Raw genomic sequence first — 25,932 nt, 5'->3', positions numbered from 1 at the left:
TTACACACACTGACTCCTTTAATCTTTTCCACTTTATAGACGGAGACACAGGGGCAGAGGGAGGCCAAGTGTCTCTCTCAAGGTCACACACCTAGTGGGTGGTAGGGCTGGGATTTGAACCCAGCCTGCCGGGGCCCAGCACCCACAGGCTTAACCCCCTCACCTCAGCTCCAAGGTGTTGCCCCTCCTGATCAAGAACCTTCGCTGGCTCCCCATCACAGCCTGAGTTTACCCTTGACCTCCTAAGGCTCCCCTATGAAAACGCCTTCCCCTCGGACGTGTCTCCTTGTCCTTGGTTCCCCTGCCTCCCTCCAGGAAGCTGCCCCCAGCCCCCTCAAGCCCATCCTCTCAACTTGCCTCCGTCTGCCCATTTCCTGCTTCCTAATTTACTTGAAGAACCCCCTTCCCCCATCTTGGATGGGTGGTTTTCCAAGCCTTTCCCATTATTACATCTGAGCCTTACAATTGCCCGTGAGGTTGACCAAGTGAGTGTCATCATTCCACTTTGTAGGGAGGCTAGGTGATTTATTCAGTGTCACCTGTCTAATGTGCGACCCAACCCAGTCTAGAACCTGACTCTTGACTCTGGTCCTGGCACCACTGAGATCTTGGCTTCTTCCCCCCAGGCCTGAAGGGATCTTCATCAGAGATCCCTGGCGCCTCATACAGGGAGATGCAAGGGAACTGGGCTGAGATACCCCAAACGCAGGGGCTGGGGCTGGGGCTGGGGAGCTGGGTGGGGTTCCATACCGGGAGGATCATCAAGTTGCTCACCTCCAGCTCGTGGGCACCCGGGATCCAAGCAGCAACTTGGGGTTGGGGGGAGTTTCATGAGAAGTTTATAAACCTCCTGGGGAGCTGGAGGCCAGGTAACTCAGGGAGTGGGGCTGAGGGTGCTCCCTGGGGTGGAGGGGGGCCCTTCATATCCAGTCTATTTCCACGTGTCTGTCTTTCTGGCTCTCCATCTCTCTGGGTTTTTCTATATCTCTTTGTCTCTCTCTGTCTCTGTCTTTCTCTGTCGCTGTGCCTGCATGCCTCTCTGTCCAGGTTCTTTATGTCCCATGATGGGCCGGCCCACACACCCAGAGCACAACAGGACAGAAGGCACCACCAGCCCTGGAAATTACAGGTTTTGGGAATAGGGTTGCCAGATAAAATCCAGGATGCCTAGTTAAATTTGAAATCCAGATAAACAATTTATATATATATATTTTTAGTGTAAGCATGTCCCAAATATCACATGGGACATCCTTAGACTAAAATAATTATTTGTTGTTTATCTGAAGTCCGAGTCTAACTAGGTGTTCTCTATTTTTGTTTGCTAAATCTAGCAGCCCTGCTTGGGAGGAGAAGCAGGTGGGTTGGCCCCTCCCCGCTGGTGAGGACGCCTAGGAGGGCCACGCCCAGGACTGGGACCCGCCTAATGATGTGGCGCTTGGGTTTGGCTTATTTCTTTATTTATAAAAAAAAAGCCACTTTGAGAAGTATCAGAACCCTGCCAGTGGAGGAGTGAAGAGGGTATATTGAAGGAGGTCTGCTCTCCTCCAAGTGGAGCAGGGAAAGGAAAAGGGCTGGGAGTCGAATCGCCAGCTGTGCAAGCTTGGGGAAGTCTCTTGCCCATCCTGAGCCTCTGTTTCTCCATGTGTAAGTGGGAGTAATAATCCCCTCCTCCCGGGGCCACGGGGAGGATGAAATGAATGCTGGTTGGAAGGGCTTAGCCAGGCCTGCCCTGGTGAGCGTGCAGGGGATGGGGGCCTGGGGGGCTCTGATTATTGTGATTACTCTTGGGGAGGCGGTGGGTGAGAATATGGACTCAGGAACCAGAAGGCCTGGGTTGGGATCCCAGTCCTGCCACTTACTAGCTCCGTGACCTTGGACAGTTTAATTAATCTCAGTTTCCCCATCTGTAAAAAGGGAGACAGTGGTAGTCCGCATCTCCTAGGTTTATTGAGAGGGTTACATGATGTAATAGGACCTAAGAACTGTGCACAGGACTGGCGTATAGCAAAAGCTCGACAAATGTCAGCTCCTGTTATCCCCCAGGCACACGTGTGTGCTGCTTCCTCCAGGAAGCCTTCTGGTCCCTCTGGCTCACAGTGGCTTCTCCCTGCAGGGGATTCCACTGACCACTGACTTCCTGACCGTAAGTCCCATCGGGCTGCCCTGGGCAGGGCTGTTTTTAACTCCCTGGTGGGATGGAAGGTTCTGGGGCAGTGGAGAGAGCAGTGGGGTGTATCTGCCTCAGTCTGGCAATGCTTCTGGGCACAGTGGGCACCCTGGGCACCCCACAGACAATCAGAGGTGTGAACAGACTGATTGCAAACATGACTCCCAGACTAACCGGAGGGGATGGGGAAACGCAGTCCCAGGGCTGAATGACATAGGCTTTTTAACCGTCTAAATAATGCACGGTTGTTTGACTGAATCTGGCCCGGTTTCCCAGGTGCCACTGCAGTGCCACAGAGAAGCAGGGGCTCTGTGTCAGATGCCGTGTGACCTCGGGCTTGTTACTTGATCTCTCTGAGCCTCAGTTTCTCACCTTTGCAATGGAGATGATACCACTTGCTTTGCAGACTTATAAGAATAAAAGGAGCTGGGAAATACAAGGCGCCTGGCACATAGTAGGCCCTCCACAATATTTACTACCCTTCCCTAGGGAAGACCCCAAGAACATCTCGCCCGCTAAAGAAGGGTGCACTGGGACTTTGAGGGGAGACTGCTCTTCTTAAAGCCATGCTCAGAACTGCAGTGGGGTCCATTTGCAGGCTGATGTCCACCGAGCTCCTTGTGCCCAGCTCGGCACCGGGGGGTTATAAAGCACTCAACTGGGTCCTAACTTGCAAAGAGCTTGCAGTTTTGTGGGGAGTTAAAACAACTCACAAGCGAAGTGTTAATAAACACAGAACCTTGGAATGTGAGACTGTGTATGCATTTGTGTAGGGTCCAGGCTTCACTCCCAGGAGCTTGCTGTGGGGATCTGAGAGGCTTGGGGTGGTCAGGGAAGGCTTCCTGGAGGAAGCAAGAGTTTGAGCCAAAGCTCAAGCATCTGAACAAGTATTGCCTCACTTCCCATGGCTTCTTGTCCTTCCCAGATCGGTACCTGAGGGCACAGAGATGTTCGAGGTCTATGGGACCCCTGGCGTGGACATCTACATCTCTTCTAGTGTGGAGAGGGGCCGGGAGCGCGCGGATACCAGGCGGTGGCACTTTGATACAGGGTTGGAGATCATCGTGGTCATGAACTCTCCCAGCAACGACCTCAATGACAGTCATGTGAGCCGGTCCCCTGGTCTGGGGGGGTGGGGGCGTGTGGGGCAGTGATCTAGTTCCACAAGGTCTGGCACCCTCTATTTACCCAGATGGCAGGGTAGCATGATGGGTAAGTACCTGCTCCCGGAACCGGCCAGCCCTGCAACTTACAGACATAAACTGTGTGTCTGCTGGCAAGTCACATCAGCCCTCGGGGCCTCGGTTTCCCCATCTGTAAAATGGGGGTGATCACAGCACCTTTCCTCTTGGTGTTGGTGTGGGGTGGAACATGAGCCAACATTTGCTGCTTTTCTTGTTTCCCAAGACCCCAGTGAAGGGAGGTGTCCCCGTTTTTCTGCAGGCTGAGGGTTGATTAGGTGATCTCTGCCACTCCGAATGGACAGAAAGCAGAGATGGGGGGATTCCAGTGCCTGGGGGACCCCCTTATACTGGGTGCCTCACCTCCTAATCCACTCTCTCCTACCCCCTTCCCTTCTCAGAGGCACGTAACTCCCCCTCCTCACCTCTCTGCTCATTCAGCCACCAAGGGTGAGTTTAACAAGCCCCAGCTGTAGGCAGGGTTCTGACCTCAGGGCAGGGGGCATTAGAAGAGGGCGAAATGGGGTGGCCCTGGAGCTTGGCCCAGGTGATGCCCCCTTAAAGGGGTGAGGGGAAGCAGGCCTTGTCATGTGGGCAGGTTCCCGCTTCATGCCAGGAGCAGTGTTGTAGGAAACTGACCTTTTAAGGACCACTGACCATACGCCACGTCCTGGGCAGCCATGACCTCACGCAGCCCTCACAACAGCTCAGAGAGGCGGGGTCTGATCCCCATTCCATAGGTGGGGCCACCAAGGTTCAGAGTAACTGTGTCCAGGCCACAGAGCCAATGAGTTAGAGAGCTAGAATTCTACACAGACCTGGCTGACACCTGGGCGGCAGTTTCCCTTCACCACCCCCTCGTCTTTTCCCATCTGTGTATCTGAGATGAGCCCCCCCACTGAGCTCTGTGACGCAGGTGGACAGGTAAATGAACTCATTTTACAGAGAAGGAAACTGAGAACGAGAAGGGGGGTGGCTTACCCGAAGTCACCCCATCTAGTGAGTAGCAGAGTCGGTGAGGTTCAGGACAGAGTCCCCAGGACAGGGCAAGAGGACCAGCCAGCCAGTAAGGGACCCCTCCTGGGTGCCCTGCCAAGCCGGGGCTGTGTGGATGCCAAAGACCAGAGGGATTGAGGAGGGTCGGAGTGTCTGCCCTTCCCCCACCTTTGGCCTAGATCCGGGTAACTGTATGCCTGAGGCCAGCATCATTGCTCAGGCTTGACAGTTGGGTGTCAGTGATTGCAGGATTTAGGGGCTCCCAGCACTGAGGGGTGAATGGCCTCTATAAGATCCTGAGCCTTCTGGCAGAGCTGAGGGACCCCCATCAAGAGGGAACATGTAAGCGGAGGGCCGTGGGCCAAAGGGGCTTTGATACATGGGCCTTGAACTGTATTCTCATCAGTCACAGTCAGCCCAGCCTTTAACAGCTACTGGAGCTTGCTGTAGCCAAGGACAGCGCTGAGCATGTCACCCGCCTTCCTTCTTTGATGGTCACAGCCTACAATCAACCCTTTGGGGTAGGGACTATTATTATCCCTATATAGCAGGGGATATTGAGACCCGGAGAGGACAAGTGACTCTTCCCAGGATAGTCACAAGTGGTAGATCTGGAACAGGACCCCAGGGCAGCACCAGCTCACACGGTGCCGCCTGCCCTCTGTTAGCAATAGCCCGCGTGTCTGGGGCCCTGCCCATGGGGTCAGTCTTGTACATGCATTGTTTCTAAGCAGCACTAAAATCCTCTGTGGGCCGTAGGGTTTTGTATGTTTGCTGTTCTGCAGATGAGGAAACCAGATAGGTCAGAAAGGTGAGGGACCTTGGCCAAGGTCACAGAACCCAGAGGTGCTGGCCTCAAGTCCAGGCCTGGCTGAATCCCACAGATAAGAGAAGGTCCCTAAACCCTGCCCTGTCAGAGACCTCCTTTTTTAACAAATGGCAAAGCAGAGATCCAAAGGGGAGCAGGGGTTTGTCCAAATCACACGGTAATCATTGGCAGCCCTGGGACCCAAGTCTCTAGGGAATCCCTCACAAATTGTTCCCATTTTACAGATGGGCCAAGCAAGGCATGGAAAAATAAATGGCACAGAGACTAATGGAAGAGCTGGGTTGGTAAACTCAATTGCAGTGAACAGAGATTCCTGAGACCCTTTCTCTTTCCTGCCAGATCCCCCAAGACCTGTCCTTTGGGGTGGGGGCTATTGGCTTCAGCTGGCTTGACTCTGGCCCCATTTCTCTACAGGTGCAGATTTCCTACCACTCCAGCCATGAGCCCCTGCCCCTGGCCTATGCGGTGCTCTACCTCACCTGTGTTGGTAAGTTGGGGGTCATGCTAGGGCTTGGGCCAAGGGTGGGGAGTGGTTGGGAATGACAAGGAACAAGAGTCTTTTTATAAACATCAATTCATTTTATTTTAAAAATTAAAATAAGCATACATTTAAAAAATTCAAGTGGTATAAAGGAGTATATATTGAAAAGTAAACCTCCCTTTCTCCCAACCGAAGACTTCCAGTTCCCCAAGCCCAGCATCCTTCTAGAGATCTACTATGCTTGTGCAGGTGGACACAGGAATACTTGTATACCCACCTTTTGTAAGCAAAGGGGGACATACTCTAGGCCTGGAACTGGACCTTGCTTTTTCCACCTTAAGTTTTTTGTGCCAATTGTCCACAAATTGTATATAAATTCCATGCACGATAACTCAGATTGATTAGTACATTAAAGGAAAAGGTAGATAACATGAATTAACAGATGGGGAATTTCAACAGAGAGCTGAAAACTATAAGGTGTCAAATGGAAATGCTAGAACTAAAAATCATGGTAACAGGTAAAAAAAATGTTCTTGGTGGGTTGTCTTGGTACACTTGACACAGCTAGAGAGAGGATCAGTGAACTTGAAGATAGGGCAATGATAAATTCGACTGTATTAAATTTTAGAACTTTTATACAACAGAGGACAAGTAAAAAGTCAAACTATGGGGCCGCCTGGCTGGCTCAGTCCACAGAGCAAATGAATCTTGATCTCAGGGTCATGAGTTCAAGCCCCACACTGGGCACAGAGCTTACTTTAAACAAAAAGGGAAGAAAAAGTCAACATATGAACTGGGAGAAGAAATTTGCAATGTATATGGCTGACTCGGTACATATAGGTTATGGAGAACTCCAATCAATAGGAAAAAAAGACAAACTAACGGAAATAGGCAAAAAATATGAACAAGCAATTCACAGAAGAGAAAGGCCCAGTGATCAGAACCTAAATGGAAAGATGCTTAACTCAACATTGCCAAGGATGTGGAACTGGGGAGCTCCTTGACGGTGGGTGGGAGTTTGCATGGGTACAAGCACCTGCAGAGCACTTAGCAAGAAAGTTGAAGATGCTCTGTCTGTAGGAGGCATTGTTAGAGGCAAAATGTACATTGTTGGACTCGTGCCGGACTCCTGGGAACCCCATAATGACTTACTCTCTGTCCTCCCCTTGCAGACATTGCTCTGGATTGTGACCTGAACTGTGAGAGCAGGCAGAATAGGAGCTTTGTGGACAAGGTAGGGCAATTCAACCTGGGCCCAGAAAGGGGCATGGAGTTTGGAGTTGACCTAGGCTGGGTTAAGAGGGGCAAGGACATTACAGGTGTGTCCCTGCCTCCTAGCTGCTGCGGAGGTCAGGAGAGCCAAATGGGAGCCCGGCATGGCTGGGGATCTTCTTTCACCAGGAGAAAAATTATTACCAAGAATTATCAAATATATACATCCCCAGGCCTGGGCTAGGCCTTGCTTTGTGGGGAAAAGCCCTTCTGGAATTTCAGTCTAGGTCAGGGGTCAGGAAACTTTTTCTGTAAAAGTGAGATAGTAAATATTTTAGGCATTGCAAAGTGTTTCTGTTGCAACTATTCAATTCTGCCAGTGTAGTGTGAAAGAGCTATAGTCAATACAATGGATGTGACTATTCCAATAGAACTTTATTTACAAAAACAGGCAGTGGGCCAGAAGTGGCCCCTGGCCCTGGTGTGCCAACCTTCTGATCTAGGTGAAAGGGGAACTCTACCAAGTATGAGACTGTTAAAGAACTTTGGGCTGAACTGTGGTGGCACTGAACGCATTGGGAGTTCAGAGCAGAAGGTCAAGATGGGCTGCATGAGCAAGGAAGACTTCCTTTGAAGTCCACTTGAGCTAGGTTCTAAAGCAATGCAAGAGGGAAGGCATTCCAGGTGGAGGGAAGAGCGGGAGCCAAGGCCTGGAGCCGGGAATGGATCTATAATCAGGAAGTTGCCCATTGAGAAATAGGACATGGGCTGGAGAGTCATTGCAGTTGGCCATGAGAGACCTCGGTGTAGTTTCGACTTGCTGGTGTGGGCAATCGGGAGCCACTGCAGTATCTGGTGCAGGAAGTGCTTCCGTGAGAGTGGACTTGTCCTCACAGGGAGGGCGAAGAGGAAGAGACGGGGTCAGGAGGCCGGCCAGGAGGTTGCTGGGCGGGGGCACAGGACGGGTCCGAGCCCCATCACCAGCTGTGCTTTGCCGTTGGCAGCGGGATTGGGTCTGGGGGCCTGGCGGGTATGGAGCCATCCTGCTGGTGAACTGCGATAGGGATGATCTGAACTGCAATGACCAGGACAACCGTGACCGGCATGTGCACTGCCTGCAAGGTGAGGGGGTGCCCAGGGTCACTGCTCAGCCACCTGCAGGTAGCATTGAAGGGAGCATCGGGGGCCAAAGTTCCAGCTCCTGGACACACTTTGATGTCGCTTAAAACCTGCCTCAGGCTGGCAGCTAACCCCTCCCAGCCTGTCTGTGGAAGATCCAAAGCTTCCTATCTGCACCCCAGATCCAGCCTCCCACCAGGCACCCGTGACTCATTTCAGGACGCCCCATGTTCTAAGTCAGTCCCACACTGCACGCAACAGCCCCGTGCGGAAGGCCACAGTAATATCCCGGGGTGCGGGCCGGGGGCTTTATGCGTGGGTGGGCACAGCTGCTCCGAAAGGGGGCACATCTGTCCCTCGTTTCAGATTGGGGAGCGCTGAGGCTCAGGGAGGGAGGGGCCTGCCCGATGTCAACAGAGAGTGACGCTTGCCCTGAGAGCAGACTCTCCCCAGCACGCCGCCCGGGCGGCCCCACACTTGTCACCTGTCCCCGGGCACGGGGCTGGCTGCTCTCTACTTCCTGTTGCTCTGGGCAGGTGAGGGAGTGGAGGCGGGAGAGGGTATGACGTATTCACGTGGCACACGCTTACGGACGTCCTTATGCTTTGCTCTTGATGGTTTCCAGTGTTTTCACAGGGTGGGCAGAGCTGGGGCTCAGAGACCCGGGTCTTGGCGCCCTCTGCCCTTGGAGGGGGGGTGGTGTGGTGGGCAGGAGGAGAAGACGTGGAGTGTCGCGGGCCCCCTGAGCTGCCACCCCTGCCTGGCTCCACAGACCTGGAAGACATGTCTGTCATGGTCCTGAAGACCCAAGGCCCCGCCGCCCTCTTTGATGACCACAAACTTATCCTCCACACTTCCAGCTATGACGCCAAGTGGGCACGGGTCTTCCACGCCTGTGGTGAGTTCATGCTCATCCCCTCCCCCTGCTCCCACTGCTGGGGGCCTCAGTTTCCCCACCTTGGGCCGGAGGGCCTGCTCTGCTCTGGCTTCCAGCCTGCCTGGGGGGTCAGAGGAAGCAGGGTCAGCTGGGGGAACTCTGAAACAGGCGGGCTGGCGTCCCCGCACAGCCATGACCCAAGGCCGTTTGATTGGATGAATTAAAATATATTTAGGGGCGCCTGGGTGGCTCCACCAGTTAGGCGTCTGCCTTCAGCTCAGGTCGTTTTCTCAGGGTCCTGGGATCGAGCCCCACATCAGGCTCCCTGCTCAGTGGGGAGTCTGCTTCTTCCTCTCCCTCTACCCCTCCCCCTGCTTGTGCTCTCTCTCTCAAATAAATAAAATCTTTAAACAATATATTTAAAAATATATTTTAAGCATGTTCAGAAATTCTTATTATCAAAACTTTCAAACACACACAAAAGTAGAGAGAATAGTGACAAACCCCTGTATGCCAGTCACTCAGATTCAACAATGACCGCTGTTTTGCGTCTTGCTTCATCTGTTGTTTGCTCAAGTATTGTAAAACCACTCCCAGACATGGGGGCTAGTGCCCCTGCAGAATTCAGCGTGCATCACCTCCCAAAACCACGGACTATTGCTCCACAGAACCATAGTATGAGCAAGGACATAAAATCCCTTTTTTTTTTTTCAAGATGTTATTTATTTATTTGACAGAGGGAGACACAGCGAGAGAGGGAACACAAGCAGGGGGAGTGGGAGAGGGAGAAGCAGGCTTCCCACCCAGCAGGGAGCCCGATACGGGGCTCGATCCCAGGACCCCGGAATCGTGACCTGAGCAAATGCTTAACAGACTGAGCCACCCAGGCGCCCCTAACATAAAATCCCTTTTAAAGATACAAATGCATATAAGTGATAAAATGCTCATTTTAAAAAAGCTCAAACAAGGGGCGTCTGGGTGGCGCAGTGGGTTGGGCGTCTGACTCTTGGTTTCAGCTCAGGTCGTGATCTCAGGGTCCTGAGATTGAGCCCCACATTGGGCTCCACGCTCAGCGGGGAGTTTGCTTGGGATTCTCTCTCTCCCTCTGCTCTCTGCCCCACCCCCACTCACACGTGCCCTCTCTAAAATAAATATTTTAAAAACATTAAAAAAAAAAAGATCAAACAACATAGAAGTATATAAGGTAAAAAATGAGAGTTCCCCCTCCCTACCCCTAAACCTGACTCTTTAAAATGAGTTCACTGTTAACGATTTGCTATGGGTTCTTCCCGACTTTTCTCTGGATGCATTAAATGTGCATGCATGTGTGTGTGTGTGCACGTGTGTGTGGTGTGTACATATCCTGCTTTCCAAACACTTTCTTCCGTTGAATGATATCTGACATTCCTTCCTGTATTTGTGCAGCTCTGCCTCATTCTCTTCCCCCGCGGTGTGGTATTCCAAAGCACGGGCGTGCTGTAACTTATCCACTCCCCTGAGCATGCAGCTGTTTGCGGCGCTCTGGGCTGACCACAGTATAGGTTCCTCGAGGGCAGGGGCGTTGCTCACGGCTGCATCCTGAGCCTAGAACCAGGCCTCCCAGGTGCAGAGCAGGTGCTCAGTAAATACTTGTTCAGTGAATGAACAGCCAGGGAACACCCTCGTACGTGTATTCGCAGCAAAGACATCTAGAAGCGGGATTGCTCATTAGGAGTAGACCTTACTTTGTGAGATGCTGCCGAGTCGTCCCCAGCAGGTCTGAACAGCCATCTTAGAAAGGAAGGGCCTTTCCCCTGGCTTTGCCCACACTGGGCATCAAGCATCTTCTCTCCTTCGCTGGTGGGAGGGCAGAGGCCGGGGCTGCCTGTCTGGCTTGAGGGGTTTCGGTGAGGTTGGCCCAGCTCCTCCTGCGCCCTCATGCTCTGCGGGCCCACTTGGGGGTCACGGCCATCCCGTCCCGTCCCCTCCCAGGTCCTGAAGACTCATGCAAGTCCTACAGGCACGTGCTGGGCCAGGACAAGGTGTCCTACGAGGTGCCCCGCTTCCACGGGGACGAGGAACGCTTCTTTGTGGAGGGTCTCTCGTTCCCTGATGCCAGCTTCACGGGGCTCGTCTCCTTCCACGTCACCCTGCTGGACGACTCCAACGAGGTGAGGGGTGGCCGGGGCAAAGAGGGTAAGAGAGGGCTCCCTCCCTGGGAGAGAGGGGCACCACCAGCGTGGAGGACCCCAGACCTTTCGACCACCCCGCTGCTGCCCTTCTAGAAATGAGGAGATGTCAGCGGGATCAGCCGGGCCTCTGGACTCCAAGGCCAGTGCTCTTGTCCTTCTGCCCGTCTTCCCCTGTAGGATTTCTCTGAGTCCCCAATCTTCACCGACACCGTGGTGTTTCGTGTGGCGCCCTGGATTATGACGCCCAGCACCCTGCCGCCCCTGGAGGTATACGTGTGCCGGTGAGTGTGGGAGGGGGGGCATGGGTGTCCTTCAGACCCTGGTGGCCCCTCTGGTCTCCACATCTGGCTCTGTCCTGAGCCACGCTCCCTGGGCTTGTCCACAGCGTGAGGAACAACACATGTTTTGTGGACGCCGTGGCGGAGCTGGCCACGAAGGCCGGCTGCAAGCTGACCATCTGCCCGCAGAATGAGAACCGCAATGACCGCTGGATCCAGGTACCATGGCCGCTGGGCAGCATCCAGCCAGGACGGCATCTTGGAGGGAGAGGCTGGTCCATCCTGACCCAGGGCAGGGAGGGGAGGTTGCTGTGAATATCTAGAAGGACCTGGGGGCTGTGACTGTCCTCCCCAGCACACTCTTTTTTCTCAGTCTAGACCTAGAGCTCCCTCCCTCTCTCCAGAACTTTCTAGAGACACAAGCACACACTGACACTGGATTTAACCCACATTCACCCACAGGATCTGGGCTAGGCACGGGGCTGGCCCCGAAGGGAATGGCCGAGGTGTGGGACACACTCTCTGCCCTCAGCAGCCTGGCCCTGTGGTTCCCCACGGAAGGCAACTTTGTCCTCCAAGGGACATTTGGCAGTATCTGGAGAAAGGTTTGGCTGTCACCCCGAGGCTGGTAGTGCTACTGACTTCTAGTGGGGATGCTGCTAAGCGTCCTACAATGAATGCACAGGGTGGCCCCACAGCAAAGAATTAGCTGGCCCCAAGTGTCACGTGTGCCAAGGCTGAGAAACACCGGTGTGGTGAATTATTGCAACAGCCCCGCTCACCCCGCTCCTGCAATTGAAGATGTAGTAGGGGTACCAGCAACGCGCCAGCAGGGTTTGGAGGAGGGTGGCATCACCTCTGTCTGGGGGATGAATAAAGACCTCCAGGAGGAAGGGCATCGGGGCAGGACCAAGTAGGCGATGTGCTCGCAGGGGGCCCATGCCCAGGGCCACAGAGATGATAAGGGCCATGCTGGGGCTCAGTGGATGGTGGGCCTCACAGAGGACCAGCATGTGCAAAGGCCCTGAGAGGGGAGGCATGAGAAAGCTCGCCTTGGGCTCTTGTTGGCCACGGCCAAGGTTCCGTGAAGGAGCTGAAGTGGGAGACCGTGCATGCCAAGCTGAGAAGCTTTCATGGCTGGCGGTTCATCCGATGAGGCGGATGTTCGGGGCAGGACCCTGGAGCAAGATGGGCTGGGTGAGGATCCTGGTGGTGCCACTGACAGCTCTGTGTCCTTGGACGAACAATTAGACCTCTCTGTTTCTCACTTTCCTCATCTGTAACGTGGGCAATCATAGTGCCTCTGCATGAGTGTGTGTGTGATGAGCGTTCATGGAGTTACTATTTATAAAGGGCTGAGAGCAGGGCCAGGCACACAACAGTGAGCTTCTCATTGGGTATAGAGTTCATCGGTGCTGGGTCCTCTTTGCCTCCAGGACCAGAGGGATCGGGATTGAGCTGGGCTAAATGTTGAGAGATCTGAGGAGGCAGACCTATACCTCCTTTGGTCACCTCAGCCCTGTCCATGACCACACGTGGAGGCCAGAGGTGCTGGCTGATGTCCAGTGACTTGTTTGTCCAACTCAGGCCACCCTGTGCCCCTCTCTGTGGCCACTTTGCCCTGATCTGGCATGGGGACCCGCCCAGGGTCACGTCCATGTTCTCGTTCATTCCCCAACTGTCTTGCTGTGTGACCTTAGGCAAGAGCGCCCCCTCTCTGAGCCTCCAGTCCCTCCGCCAGCCAGCAAGCATCATGAACCCCTGCCTTCTTCACCCCAAAGGGCAAAGCAGGCCTGAGACAAAGAACCCCCCAAGAACAGTCTTCCCCAAAGCGCTCAGTGCCAAACGAGTGTTGATTGTCCACAGGCTGTCTCTCTCATTCGCAGGACGAGATGGAGCTGGGCTATGTTCAGGCGCCACACAAGACCTTCCCGGTGGTCTTTGACTCCCCCAGGAATGGGGAATTGCAGGACTTCCCTTACAAAAGAATCCTGGTGAGTGGTCCGGGCCACAGGCTGCAGCCTGGCTCTGAGGGCCAAGGCACGTTTCCCGAAGCCCCACCAGGGTGTAGAGTCTAGGGCGCAGCATGGGGACCATGTTCTTTAGGGACAGGAGTGACCAGATAGAACACGGGAGATGCCTAGTTACATTTGAATTTCAGATCGGCAATGAGGAACTGTTTGGTATAAGTATGTTCCAAGCCTTGCACGGGACACAGTTATACTAAAAATATATTTGTGGTTTATCTGAAATTCAAAGTTAACTATGCATCCTGTATTTTTATTTACTAAATTTGGCAGCCCTAGGTAAGGGCGGTTTTGGGGGCGGGGCAGTGCCGCTGTTAAGAACACAGGCTTTGGAATCAGAACCACCCGGCTGTTATTCAGAGGCTGTGTGACCTGGCCTGAGTCACTTGCCCTCTCTGAGCCTCAGTTTCTTCATCAGCAAAAATGATATCATAGCCCTGGCCTCACAACTGTTTGTGAGGCTTCTCTGTACTGGGCAGAGGGAGCCCACAGCACTGTTAGCTGAGATTAATATTGGTAATAAGGAATACTGTGAAGATGGTGGTTGGGGACCTCCTAGAAGAGAGAGGGGAGACTCCCTTGGTACTGTAGAGACCGTGAGGCCCTTCCAACCACCGCCCCCCCCCCCCCCGCCAGAGGTGGTAGGAGCTCTCACCTGGGCCTCAATGTTGATTGAGTTCCTTTTAAGAGATGGCCCTGGGGAGCTCTCCCCTTTTTCAGGGTGGAAAGACTGAGGCTCCATCCTCAGTCCCTTGGTCCCCAGGAACAGGCTGCTCTAGAACAGCCAGGTACTTGCCCTTGGGCTGCACTTGGCAGGAAGGCTGTTCAGAGGGTAAGGGGCGGGGGCCATAGCCTCGGGCTCCATGTCTAATGGGGAGTATAGGCAACCAGGGCCCTTTCCACTGTCTCCCTGTGACCATGGGGATAACGTGCTCTAATGTGGCAGCAGGGCCAGAGCGCCTGTGTATTTCCCTACTTTGGCCTCTATGCATGCATGAAATATTGAATAGGTCATATCCCTGTCTTTGACTCAGTATTTCCATCTGAAGAATGGGCAGCCACTCCTGCCCCATCCTTAAGGAACTCGGAGCCCAGCAAGTTGGTTCAAGCTCTTTCTGGTGACCCCCACCCCTAGCCTGACTCAGTTTCCCTTGCCAGGGTCCAGATTTCGGCTATGTGACTCGGGAACCACAAGACAGCTCTGTGAGTGGCCTGGACTCCTTTGGGAACCTGGAGGTCAGCCCCCCAGTGGTGGCCAATGGGAAAGAGTACCCCCTGGGGAGGATCCTCATCGGGGGCAACCTGCCTGGGTGAGAGAGGAGCAGGGAGAGGCGTTCCTGGGGTGGAAGGTGGTGATGGTGGCTGGGGTGGTGGTGGTGAGGGACAATTCCACTCCTGGGAGAGAACCAGTGAGGAGTGATAAATTCCTAGTTCTAGATGGGGTGAGGGGAGGCAGTGCGCTGATCACCAGACACTGTCCGCGCTTACCTTGGTGAGTTTGAGAAGGCCAAAGTCAGCAGAGACCTAAGAGATCATTCAGTCCCGCCTTTCCATTTCACAAGTGAGCCCAGAGAGGGTGAGTGACCTGGTACAGGTCACACAGAATGCAAAATCGTGACTAAACTTAGGTCTTCTGATTCCAAAAAGAAATGATATTGCTAATAACATACTATTAATTAATAGTTCTAGAAGAAAAAGCTTCAAGTCTCAACAGTCCTAGAGCAATTACATTTTAAGAGCTTGTTCATACTATGACGTAAATGACTACTATGAAATGTTTTCCTGACAACAGGAGAAGGAAGGTATAGGACATGAAAAATGAGATGTCATAACACACACACACACGCACACACATGCACGCACACACAGAATAACAGATTATTTGTTCAACATGTGACACGAGATACTGATGCAAAAGAAAAGGAATTATATAGTTATGGTTTTATGCTGTGGAATAGACCAAGACTTTGAGCCAACCAAATTCAACAAAGCAGTTAGGACAGACTTGCAGTCAAAAAACAGGTGAATCAAGGGGCTTTGGAGGGAACTAACTGCCCTCAACGCGCGATCCCACAGAAAGAGAAAGTTCAAGGCGCCTGGGTGGCTCAGTCAGTTAAGCGTCTGACTCTTGATCTCAGCTCAGGTCTTGATCTCAGGGTCCCAAGTTCAAGCCCTACGTTGGGCTCCATGCTGGGTATGGATCCTACTTAAAGAAAGAAAAAAAAGAAAGAGGAAGTTTGGATCACGCCATTAGATACTATGCAGAAGGCCAAAGAAGAATGGGGCTTAAGTTCATGAGCATAGAATGCTGGGGCTGTGCGGCCCCTTGGGGGTGATCTTGTCCACCTCTCTCCCCACTGATGTACAGAAGGTGAGGCCACAGGCAGAGAGACACAAGTTAAACTCCAAGAAGAGCCGCCTGGCCCCAGGGATGGAACAGGGTGGTGAATCAGTCTCTTGGAGAATGTGAGGATGGGTCCGAGGGCAGCTCTGAGCATTTGCCTGTATGGCAAGACCTGGGGGTCACTGACCAGGTGGGATTGAGCTGTCCTGCATCTGCTCAAGAGCTCAGCCTGAGCAGAATTTAAAAGACATAGTGCATGTTTTTTTTGTTTGTTTGTTTAAAAAAATCAGATACTGCAGAAATCTTGAACTCTTGTTATTCCATTTCTGCATAGACTTTTTTAAGCTAAGAAATTCTTTTAACCCCAGGTCCAGCGGCCGCCGGGTCACCCAGGTGGTGCGGGACTTCCTCTATGCGCAGAGGGTGCAGCCCCCCGTGGAGCTCTTTGTGGACTGGCTGGCCGTGGGCCATGTGGATGAGTTTCTGAGCTTCGTCCCTGCCCCCGATGGGAAGGTAAGGACAGCGGTGACATGCCTGTCCCCGGGGTCTGGGCCAGAGGATGAGCTCCAGGGGGGCCGTGCTGAGGCCAGGGAGCTCAGGCGGGTCTGCCCTCTCCACACAGGGCTTCCGGATGCTCCTGGCCAGCCCTAGCGCTTGCTTCAAGCTCTTCCAGGCAAAGCAGAAGTGGGGCCACGGCGGTGCCCTCCTGTTCAAAGGGGTTGTTGGTGGGTACCCCCGCTGTGTCCCTCACCCCAGCTTTCCTGCCCCCTCCCCTAAAGCAGGATGCACCATGGCTTGAGAGAGGGATCGCGAAGTCTATATAGCAGGGTGGTCCCCCCAAACTCAAGAGCCTCACTGCCGCTGCACACCTTGCCCCCCAGCCCCCACTGCCCACCAGTGGCTGGGGCAGAGACGTGGCGAGCTGCATGGGCCCGTGACCAGTATCCTCAGACAGGGCCCTCACCTCAGGAAGTTTAATGCTCTGCTATCACCGTCTTGAAATTCTTAACCATTTGTGCTTCGTGAGTGAATCCTCTTGCTGCCTCCCGGGGATGAGATCCCCTGTACACCCCTCATTCCCTGGGGCCTCAGCCATGGGCAGTGGGGGCTGGCGGGACCTCCTTTCTCTGCCCCCCCAAGCGGTGATTGCGGCAGCAGGAGCCTGGACGTGGGGAGGCCTGTGTACCCCTCAGCATCTCGGGGAGGGCACCTGGCATTAACTGTCCTTGTCCTGGACTGGCGGTGGGCGGCTCGCAAGGGGTGAGCCTCTTGCCCACCCCCGATCCAGGCAGCTAGCACCCCGCTGTGTGGAGGCCGCAGTACCCGGCGGAGTCGGCCTGTTTGCCATGGGCTCGGGATGGCGGGCCTGGGGGAAAGGGAGACGTCTGGCTCGACGTGGGTCCCGCGGCTCGTGGGCTGGGACGCCTGGCAGCCAGTGGGCTGTGCGCACGCGTCAAGTTTCAGCTGGGGCTCCCAGCGCTGCGGGGGTCTGTGCTCACCACGCGGGTGTCCCGTACCGAGGGAGCGTGACATCAAATAGCAAGTGAAAAACCAACAGGACAGGGCAGGAGAGAGACCATGGAGGAAAGAACAAACCTTATATTTTAGTACCTTTAGTGATACTTTTTCTTTCCCGCTCTTTGAACAAAGGGTTCCACATTCTCATTTTGCTTGGAAGGTATTCTGAGAGCCATTGTGCCTGGAGCTGGGGGGGGGGGGGCAAGCTTGCTGGAATGGCTCCCTTCCCGTCCCCACCAAGACTGTGAATCTGAGAGGTCTGGTCCTCTCTGACAGGGACCCTGGTGCTCTTAGGCCAAAAACCTTTGGCTGCTGGGATTGCAGCTTTTCTTGGCCTCATGGGAGGTAAATAATGTCCTGGACCAAACCTCCAAGGGAAAAGCTTCTGCAGAACTCAGAAGTTCTCAAGTAGAACTTTGTAGTCCCCTTCTCCCCATTTATGATCCTCACCCCCTTCCCGGCACCACCCTGGAGCCCCAGCTGTAAGGTGTAAGAAATACAGTCTTCCCAACCCCCTTGCTCCCGTAAGGACTGTGGCTAAACGCCTCTGGGTCCAGAGCAAACCTGAAAAAGCCTCAAATCCAGATGTTATGTACCAGGTGGAAGGAAAGCCATTGTCACCTTTCCTGGAAGGACCACACTGACAGTGAACAAGACCCAGGAACAGGCTGAGTGGGTTTTCTAGCCGCCCAGCTGGGAAGGAGGATGTGGGAATCACAGCTGTCAGGCCACAAGCAGCCACGTGCGTGGGGAGGCCAGCATATTTCACTAGTGACACGGTGTGCCAGGCCCCACGTACTCTCCTCTCCCCTACATACCCAAGAACACGGGGAAGTCGGGTGACTCACCGGCCCAGAGGGCTCAGCAAGAACACGATGGAGCTGGAACTAGACCCCGGCTGGCTGAGCCCAGCTGGGGCGGAGGGGATGCCGAGCCTGCAGATGGGCACGTGGGTCCAGGGAGCCCTGTCTTACCCCTTGGTCAAGGTTTGCAGCCCTTTGTGAACACTGGGCTTGGGTTTGAATCACAAGCCCCCTGTTTCCCAGCTGTAAGGTCCTAGGTGAATCTTTTTGCCTCCCTGAGCCTGAATGTGCCCGTCCGTAAAATAGGGTGAGAATGCACACCTTGTGGGGTTACAGGGAGGTTAAATGAGGTGTTGAATGGGGAGAACTGAACTCAGGGCCTGCCCCTGGTAAGAGCTCGCCGGCAGCTGTGAGGATTGTGAGCCTAACCTCCCTTTCCCGGTCCAGCCCATCCTCACAGCTGGCCATAGGTCTGCCTTAGTATCCTTGCTGCACTCACCGTTGGCTCTTAGCAACTGGTGGGAGGTGTGGCCCTGGGATTTCAGAGCCAGAGCCAGGCAGCAAGGCCCTTGGTCGAGTCTACGCCCATAGCTGGAGGTCCGCGAGGAACGTGATGCTGGCTGCCACAGGGCATGGAAGCAGAAGAAGCAAGGAGACTGGTTAGGAAGTTGTCAACCAGGCTGGGGCGTGGGCAGGGGATGGCTGTCCACCAGGTGGGAGCCCCTTGGCCATGCAGTCCCCTCGTGGAGGGCAGGGACAGGGTCCAGTGGTGTCCATCAGGGACAGGGTCCAGTGGTGTCCATCAGGGCTGATGGACGGGTGGGTGACGCAGCCCCATTACCACCGCTAGCTGGAAAGAAGAGGGATCAGCAGCCAGTGTCCTAGAAGGGGCAGATGCTTCCAGTGAAAAGCATCACCCCACTTCCAATGCACTCAAATAGAGGTCTAAGGTGTGTGGTGCTCAGCCACCCGTCCGTCCCTCCCCTCCCACCCCCCGGCTTGCGCCATGGCCAGGCCGAGCTCTGCTGGGTGGTGCCTACCCCATGTCTGGAAAGGCCAGAGAGCTACTGACTCACAAGACCAGTAGCTGTGAACTTGACCTCTGCCTGGCTGCCTCCCAGAGCCGGTGGTGACCCTCACCTGTGGTGTCGTTCCTGCCCCTCCTCTAACGTCTCTCTCTCCCTCACAGGGGATAAGCCAGTCAACACCGTCTCCATCAACCAGGTCCTCTCCAATGTAAACCTCATCAGTTACAATAAGTTCGTGCAGGTACAGGGCATGGGCTGTGAGGGGAAGGTGGGCACGGCTGGGGACGGCGATGGGGACGGAGTCTGAGGCTCGGGGTCCGTGAAAGCCCAGGCTGGAACTGGCCCAGAGAGAGAGGCTCCAACCCCTCCTCTGATCCAGGAGAAATGAGGGGTAAGCCGTGTGCATGTGAGGAGGACACGCATCCAGGCAGAGGGAAGAGCACAGACGATGGCCCTGAGGTAGAATGAAGGGGCATGGAATATTTGAGGATGAGCCAAGGGGTTCTGGGGAGGTGAGGGGAGGCTGGGTCATCAAGTGATGGAGGGCATTGCAAGGACTTTGACATTTGAGGCCACTAGGGGAGGTGGGCAGAGGGGGGACCCGATCTGATTTATTCTCTGAAAGGATCGCTCTGCGGCTGTGTTGAGAATATATCAATATTTCATAGCAGGGGGTGGGGGTAGTGACATTAGGCCCCGGCAAGAAACACGTGGGACCTCAAGCTGGATAACTGGAATAGTTTAATCAAGGGAATATTTACAAAGGCGCAGGCAGGATCTGAGGAAATCAACAGGGGGCTGTGCAGTATCCCCAGGTTAGGGAGAGGGGAGTCGTCACCACCCCTAGACCTGAGGGAATTAGGGAGGGGACATGTTACTGGAACCTGGACAGGTCACCATGGAAAGAGGGCTAGGAGACAGGAGCTGTGACCTTCCTGGCCAGCCCACAGTAACTTGGCAGTGAAGGAGCTATAGGAATAAATACCCCACCTGCACTCTGCTACCCCCCCACCTCCTGGCAGTGCCCCATTGGCTGTACCTGGCCAGAAGTCAGTGGGCACAGGAGCCCCCGATTCCCAAGGACCAGGCTCCCAAGGCACAGAGCAGAGGAGGAGGTATACGGAGGGTCCAGAAGGGCAAACAGAATACCCAGCATGCTGTCATCTAAGAAGTAAATGCCAAGACAGAGTTAAACATGCAGGGATCCCATTAGGGACAGTGCCTGGGAACCAAGGACAAGGAGACACGTCCGAGGGGAAGACATTTTCACAGGGGAGCCTTAGGAGGTCAAGGGTAAACTCAGGCTGTGATGGGGAGCCAGCGAAGGTTCTTGATCAGGAGGGGCAATACCTTGGAGCTGAGGTGAGGGGGTTAAGCCTGTGGGTGCTGGGCCCCGGCAGGCTGGGTTCAAATCCCAGCCCTACCACCCACTAGGTGTGTGACCTTGAGAGAGACACTTGGCCTCCCTCTGCTTCTGTGTCTCCATCTATAAAGTGGAGAAGATTAGAGTCAGTGTGTGTAAACGCTCCAGATGAGTGAAAGTTAGAGGCACCTGAACCCATGCCTCACTTCACTCCAGGGAAACTGAGGCCCAGAAGAGAAGGGACTAGAAGGTAGGGCTCCAGACTCCCGGTCCAGTGCTCATGCCCCATCAGGGAAGCTGTGAGGAAGAGGAAGGGAGCTGGAGGGAACTGGGAGAGCGGACCCTCAGTGGGCGAGAGGGAAGGAAGGCTGAGGGAAGCATCCTATACCACCATGCAGTCTCAGACAGGTTCAGCAAGGCTGTGGGAGATTCCACAAGCCAAAGATGGCCATAGGTCTGCCTTAGTATCCTTGCTGCACTCACCGTTGGCTCTTAGCAACTGGTGGGAGGTGTGGCCCTGGGATTTCAGAGCCAGAGCCAGGCAGCAAGGCCCTTGGTCGAGTCTACGCCCATAGCTGGAGGTCCGCGAGGAACGTGATGCTGGCTGCCACAGGGCATGGAAGCAGAAGAAGCAAGGAGACTGGTTAGGAAGTTGTCAACCAGGCTGGGGCGTGGGCAGGGGATGGCTGTCCACCAGGTGGGAGCAGTGGAGGTGGTGGGAAGAAATTCAGACTGGGGATATGTTTTAGAGGTAGAGCCCACGGCACGTGCTGAAGATGGGTGTGAAGTGAGAAGGAAGGAGGCACGGGCCCCACAGCAAGGCTTTAGGCTCGAGTAGCTAGCTGCGTTCATAGAGCTGAAGGACCCTGGCGGGGGGAGGGGGGTAGGGTGGGGAGGCGCGTGTAGAAATGAAGAGTTTGTCTTTGGACATGTTATATCTGATGTGCCAATTAGCCATCCAGGTGAAGAGGCAAAGTGGTGGTTGTATGTGCAAATCTGAGATCAGGAAAGAGGGTGGGTCTACAAAGCAGTTGGGAAATAGAAATGTGGGAGTTGTCAGTGTGTAGATGGTGTTTTAAACCATGAGACTGAAGGAGAGCCCCCTAAGGCGTGAAGGATGTGAAGAAGGGAAGAGGGTGAAAGATGGAACGTTCTGGAACACTCACAAAAACAGAATGCTGTGGAACACTCTGGAACTAGCCCGGTTAGTGGTATAGGACTGTGAGATGTGGGACCCAGAACAGGTGTGTTTTGACAAAGGGACACAGAGGTAAGGTTTGTGTGGAGAGTTGGCCCATGGGCAGTTGGGCAGCCTGTCTCCTTAACTAGACATGACCTCCTGGATCCCCCCAAAATCCACTGGAAAGGTCTCTCCAACTCAACCCACCCCCCTAGAGCTGCATCGACTGGAACCGGGAGGTGCTGAAGCGGGAGCTGGGCTTGACTGAGCAGGACATCATCGACATCCCCCAGCTCTTCAAGACTGAGAGGAGAAAGGCGGTGGCCTTCTTCCCTGACTTGGTGAGGCCACCTTTCGTGACTTAAATCTGTTTCATCAAATTAGGCTCCAAGCTTTTGCTCCCTAGCAGGGCAAGACGTTTGGTCACTGCCATGTTTGGGATTGTGGTGGCTGGTGGGGGTGGCAGAGAGAATCAGGGGTCCCATGATGGCCAGCAGATGGGCTTCTAGTTGGCTGACTGTCCTGGTCACTACAGAAGGCTCATTGGCCAAGCCCCTTACTCAAGGGCCATCAGGGAAGGGCCCTTCCCTTCCCCCAGGGACCCACTTGATATTTGTGGAGTGAAGCAATGACCACATAAGGTCATGTGTGCACAGCACGCAGTATCAGCTGGGAGCTCAGACACCCCTTGTGCTCCCTCTGTCCCAGCTCATAGCTGTTCACCCATCCCCCATATATTCAGGGTACACTGTCAGAGAAACGATTAAGGCTGCTCCCTGCTTTCAAGGAGTTTCCACTCTAATCTAGTGGGAGGGAAACTCTCTTCACCTCCCTTAGGGTGTGTCCCACTCAAGGGTCTCTTTCATATAATAAAGTCATGTGCTAATTGAGAGGTGGGACAAAGCACTTCCAGCCTGAGAGGTAGGCCTGGAGATCCACGAAGGCTTCGTGGAAGAGGTGGCCTTTGGTTGAGGCCTGGGGGCTTTGCCTCCGGAACATCTGGACTGCTGGGGCCCCATCCCATGGGTTCCGATTCAGCAGGTGGCGCAGAGGCTGCTCTCCGAGGACTACACTTTGAGTAGCACTACTGTAGATGACCCAACTCTCCTCGCCACCCTTCCCCTCCTCCAGCCCCTCTTCACCTCCACCCCCCAGAGGAACTCAACTCGCCCATCATCAGAGCCTTACAGGGGGCCTGTCCACACCCACCATTGCTTCAGCCCCCCATTTCCCTTCCCCTTTCTGGCTAACCTTTTGTCCTCCTTGATTTCCCCATTTGCAAAACTCGATTTCCCCTTCCTTCCTGCATTTTAAGGCGGATCTGCAGTTATGTAAGTGCCTCCAGTGTTTGCAGAAAACAGGGCCACCCGAGCCGGCTTTAGCCCGAGCAGGAGGTTTAATGCAGCAGAGCCCCCCCACATACAGACACAGGCAGAGATCCACTGGACCGGCCCACTCTGTCAACTTCCAATACCGCAGGGAGAGAGAATCTGATTGGTCCAGCTTGGGTCAGATGTCTGCGCTGGTCCAATCAGCTACAACCTAGGAAGTTGGGATTCTGCCGCGCAAACATGGCGGCCACCAGAGTCCGCCCATAAGGAGGGTCGTCACCAGAGAAATTAGCTGTCCCTAGGAGCTCTGTGGTTGCTCCCATGGGATGGCACAGCTGGCTAGAGTCTCACCAGCCCAGGTGCCTCTCCCCCTGCGTGCAAGTATGAGGAGCTGTTTTCAGGGCTGCCCGCAAGACGGACGCAGGTCCTGCCAGGTGTGGTGCAGGTGTTGAGGCGGACCTGATGATGAAGTGCTGCCCCTGAGCTGGGACCCCGCTTCTTTGCAGGTGAACATGCTGGTGCTGGGGAAGCACCTGGGCATCCCCAAGCCCTTCGGACCCATCATCGATGGCCAATGCTGCCTGGAGGAGAAGGTGCGGTCCCTGCTGGAGCCGCTGGGCCTCCACTGCACCTTCATCGACGACTTCACCCCGTACCACACGCTGCACGGGGAGGTGCACTGCGGCACCAACGTGCGCCGGCAGCCCTTCTCCTTCAAGTGGTGGCGCATGGTGCCCTGAGCCGGTCCCCCTCATCCTCTCCCCCTGGGGTGGGACATGGGCCGGTCCTGAACAATAAGCATCAAGAGACCCCAAGGTTCCAGATAGCACATTGAGGGGGACTGTCTCTCTCAGAAGCCTTTTCCCTAGAAGTGTTCATATCTCACTTGCAACCCATTTGGTTTTCAGACTTGATTCTTGTTGGCCTCCCAAGAAGAAAGACCTCACTTCTTGTGGCCTCTCATGAGGACCAACATGACCCATGGGGATTCCTCCAAACTCCCCCCTTCCCACCCCCAAATCCTCTGTTTGGGATTGAATTTACTTTGGGGTCTAGAAACAACCATGTGTCTCATCTGCCATCTTGGCCTGTGTGTCCTAATGGAGGAAGGACCCACAATTCTGCTTGGGTCTGATTGCCTCTCACTCTGCAGGGGAACAGCCTTAAAGTCAGATCCCTCTACCCAGGAGAGAGTCTACACATAGCTTCCCCCAGAGGGAAGGAGGTGTGGTCCATGTAGATCAAGGCTGGATCATCAGCCTACCTGCCAAGCTTCTGACCAGATGCTGAACTCTCTACCCTACCCAGCATGAACTTTCACATAGTTGGTCCTTTCTAGATGTGTGTTGAAGGAATGACTGTTGGCCCTTAGCCTTATAAATGCCCCGTCCTCTGACATTCAGAAATCTGGCTTTGTCCAAAAACCTCCAGGAATTTCCTAGAGATGAAAGTATGTGGGGAATTCTTGGATTTTGGGAAGCCTATGGGTGCAAGGGTGAAAGATGTCCTTCGTAATGCATAGGATGCTTCCTTGGCCCCAGACCTCTCTCTGCAGGAGGGGAGAATCAGTCCTAGACTTTCTGTTGCCCTCTGGTCAACATGTCCATGTCCTGCTATGCCTCAGGAGAGGGGGCCCAGAGGGGCAGATCCACCGAGACAGCTCACAGTGGGCCAGCTCTGGGAATGAACTGCTCTGAGTGCCAGGGGAGGGGGCGAGGGGTGGGAGGTTTCCTCCAGATGTGTGCCAGTTACATATGTGTTCTGTATGGGTCCAGCTGGGTTTCTATCACTGGCTAATAAATCTACAGCAACACGAATGGTTTGGGTCTAATTTTGGCCCTGCTTTGGGATTAGAACATGATAGAACAGAGGAGTGGTTTGCAGCTGAAGCATGTGAAGAATTGGGGGCAGACAGGCCCAAATGTTGGTAAGATGGTGAGGTTGCGTTGACCACAGGATGAGTTAGGGCTGCCGTGGACTGTTGCGGTGATACAACCCACATACATGCAAGCCTGGGGGTCAAGGGCCAGGCCACCAGGGCCAAGTGAGTGCAGCAGGGCCAGGGTCTGGGCTGTGGCCGGAAGGTTGTATCATGAGTGTGGCAATGGGGGAAGCCAAAGTGTGTGGAGCATGGGGCGCTGTGTACCCTTCTCAGCATCCTCCTTCCTGCCCATGGGAGGCCAAGGGCACCCCATAAAAGGCCAGATGGGCTTGCTGCGGAGCCTCAGGAAATCACGCCCCCTGCTCGGAATCCTTCCAACCCCCCACCAAGGTGCAAAACAGAAACACACTCAGGCTGGCCCCAGGACTGGGTTGCTTCTGGGTGGTTAAAGCAGGTGCGACAGCCTCTCCCCCAAGCCCGCTCTTCACCACGATTTACTTAGATTCTCTGGACCAGACTCCCAATGCCCCTACGTGGCCAGATTTTATCAGAATAAGCCCACCTCCAAGGGAAGCTGGTCCAAATAATGATGCTGAGAAGATCCTTTTTTTTTTTTTTTAATCCTATTTTTTAAAAGGGTTTGCAGTGGGGCATATGACTTTCTAGAAGCCAAGTGCTGAAAACCAAGAGAACTGGGATGAGTTTGCAAGCGGGCTTTTCTCTCCAACCACCCCGCCCGATGGCTTCTGGCTGGTCCCAACAGAAAGCCCTGGAAACTTGTCGCTTCTCCAGTTTGCCTCCTGTGCTTTAGGCTGGTGTGGGTGGCACCACTGAACAGCCCCAGGAACCTGACCCCCATGCAGAGAGGAGGCAAAAGAAGCTCTCATTTGGGCCACTACCATGGTGCTCGCCTGTCCACACAGGGAAGGATAGAGCTGGTGTAGTTGTTGCTCACCACTGCTGTCCCGAATGACCAGGACTGTAGTGGCTTAAAACAACACGAGTTTATCTTACAGTCTGGAGATCTGAAGTCTGAAATGGGTCTCACTAGGCTAATGTCAAGGTGTCAGAAGAGCTGTGTTTCTTCTGAAGGCTTTAGGGGAGAATCTGTCCTCTTGCCTTTCCAGCTTCTAGAGGCCACCCGC

General features: G+C 54.3%; 1 protein-coding gene across 1 annotated transcript in view; it reads left to right on the top strand.

Annotated features, from left to right (window-relative positions):
• PADI3 (peptidyl arginine deiminase 3) overlaps positions 1-24,608 on the top strand; it is a 29,198-nt gene extending 4,590 nt beyond the window's left edge. Inside the window, exons 2-16 of the mRNA XM_036066975.2 lie at positions 3,093-3,273; positions 5,588-5,660; positions 6,827-6,888; positions 7,871-7,988; positions 8,758-8,883; positions 10,834-11,012; positions 11,211-11,314; positions 11,419-11,530; positions 13,198-13,305; positions 14,497-14,648; positions 16,051-16,195; positions 16,305-16,407; positions 19,193-19,272; positions 21,790-21,915; positions 23,412-24,608. Of these exons, the coding sequence (XP_035922868.2) occupies positions 3,093-3,273; positions 5,588-5,660; positions 6,827-6,888; positions 7,871-7,988; positions 8,758-8,883; positions 10,834-11,012; positions 11,211-11,314; positions 11,419-11,530; positions 13,198-13,305; positions 14,497-14,648; positions 16,051-16,195; positions 16,305-16,407; positions 19,193-19,272; positions 21,790-21,915; positions 23,412-23,645 (1,903 nt within the window). The 3' untranslated portion in view covers positions 23,646-24,608. The remainder of the gene's footprint in view (positions 1-3,092; positions 3,274-5,587; positions 5,661-6,826; positions 6,889-7,870; positions 7,989-8,757; positions 8,884-10,833; positions 11,013-11,210; positions 11,315-11,418; positions 11,531-13,197; positions 13,306-14,496; positions 14,649-16,050; positions 16,196-16,304; positions 16,408-19,192; positions 19,273-21,789; positions 21,916-23,411) is intronic.
• The last annotated feature ends 1,324 nt before the right edge of the window (positions 24,609-25,932 follow it).

This window comes from Halichoerus grypus, chromosome 5, assembly GCF_964656455.1.
Source record: "Halichoerus grypus chromosome 5, mHalGry1.hap1.1, whole genome shotgun sequence".
NCBI lineage: Eukaryota > Metazoa > Chordata > Mammalia > Carnivora > Phocidae > Halichoerus > Halichoerus grypus.
This window is presented reverse-complemented; position numbering and strand designations above follow the sequence as displayed.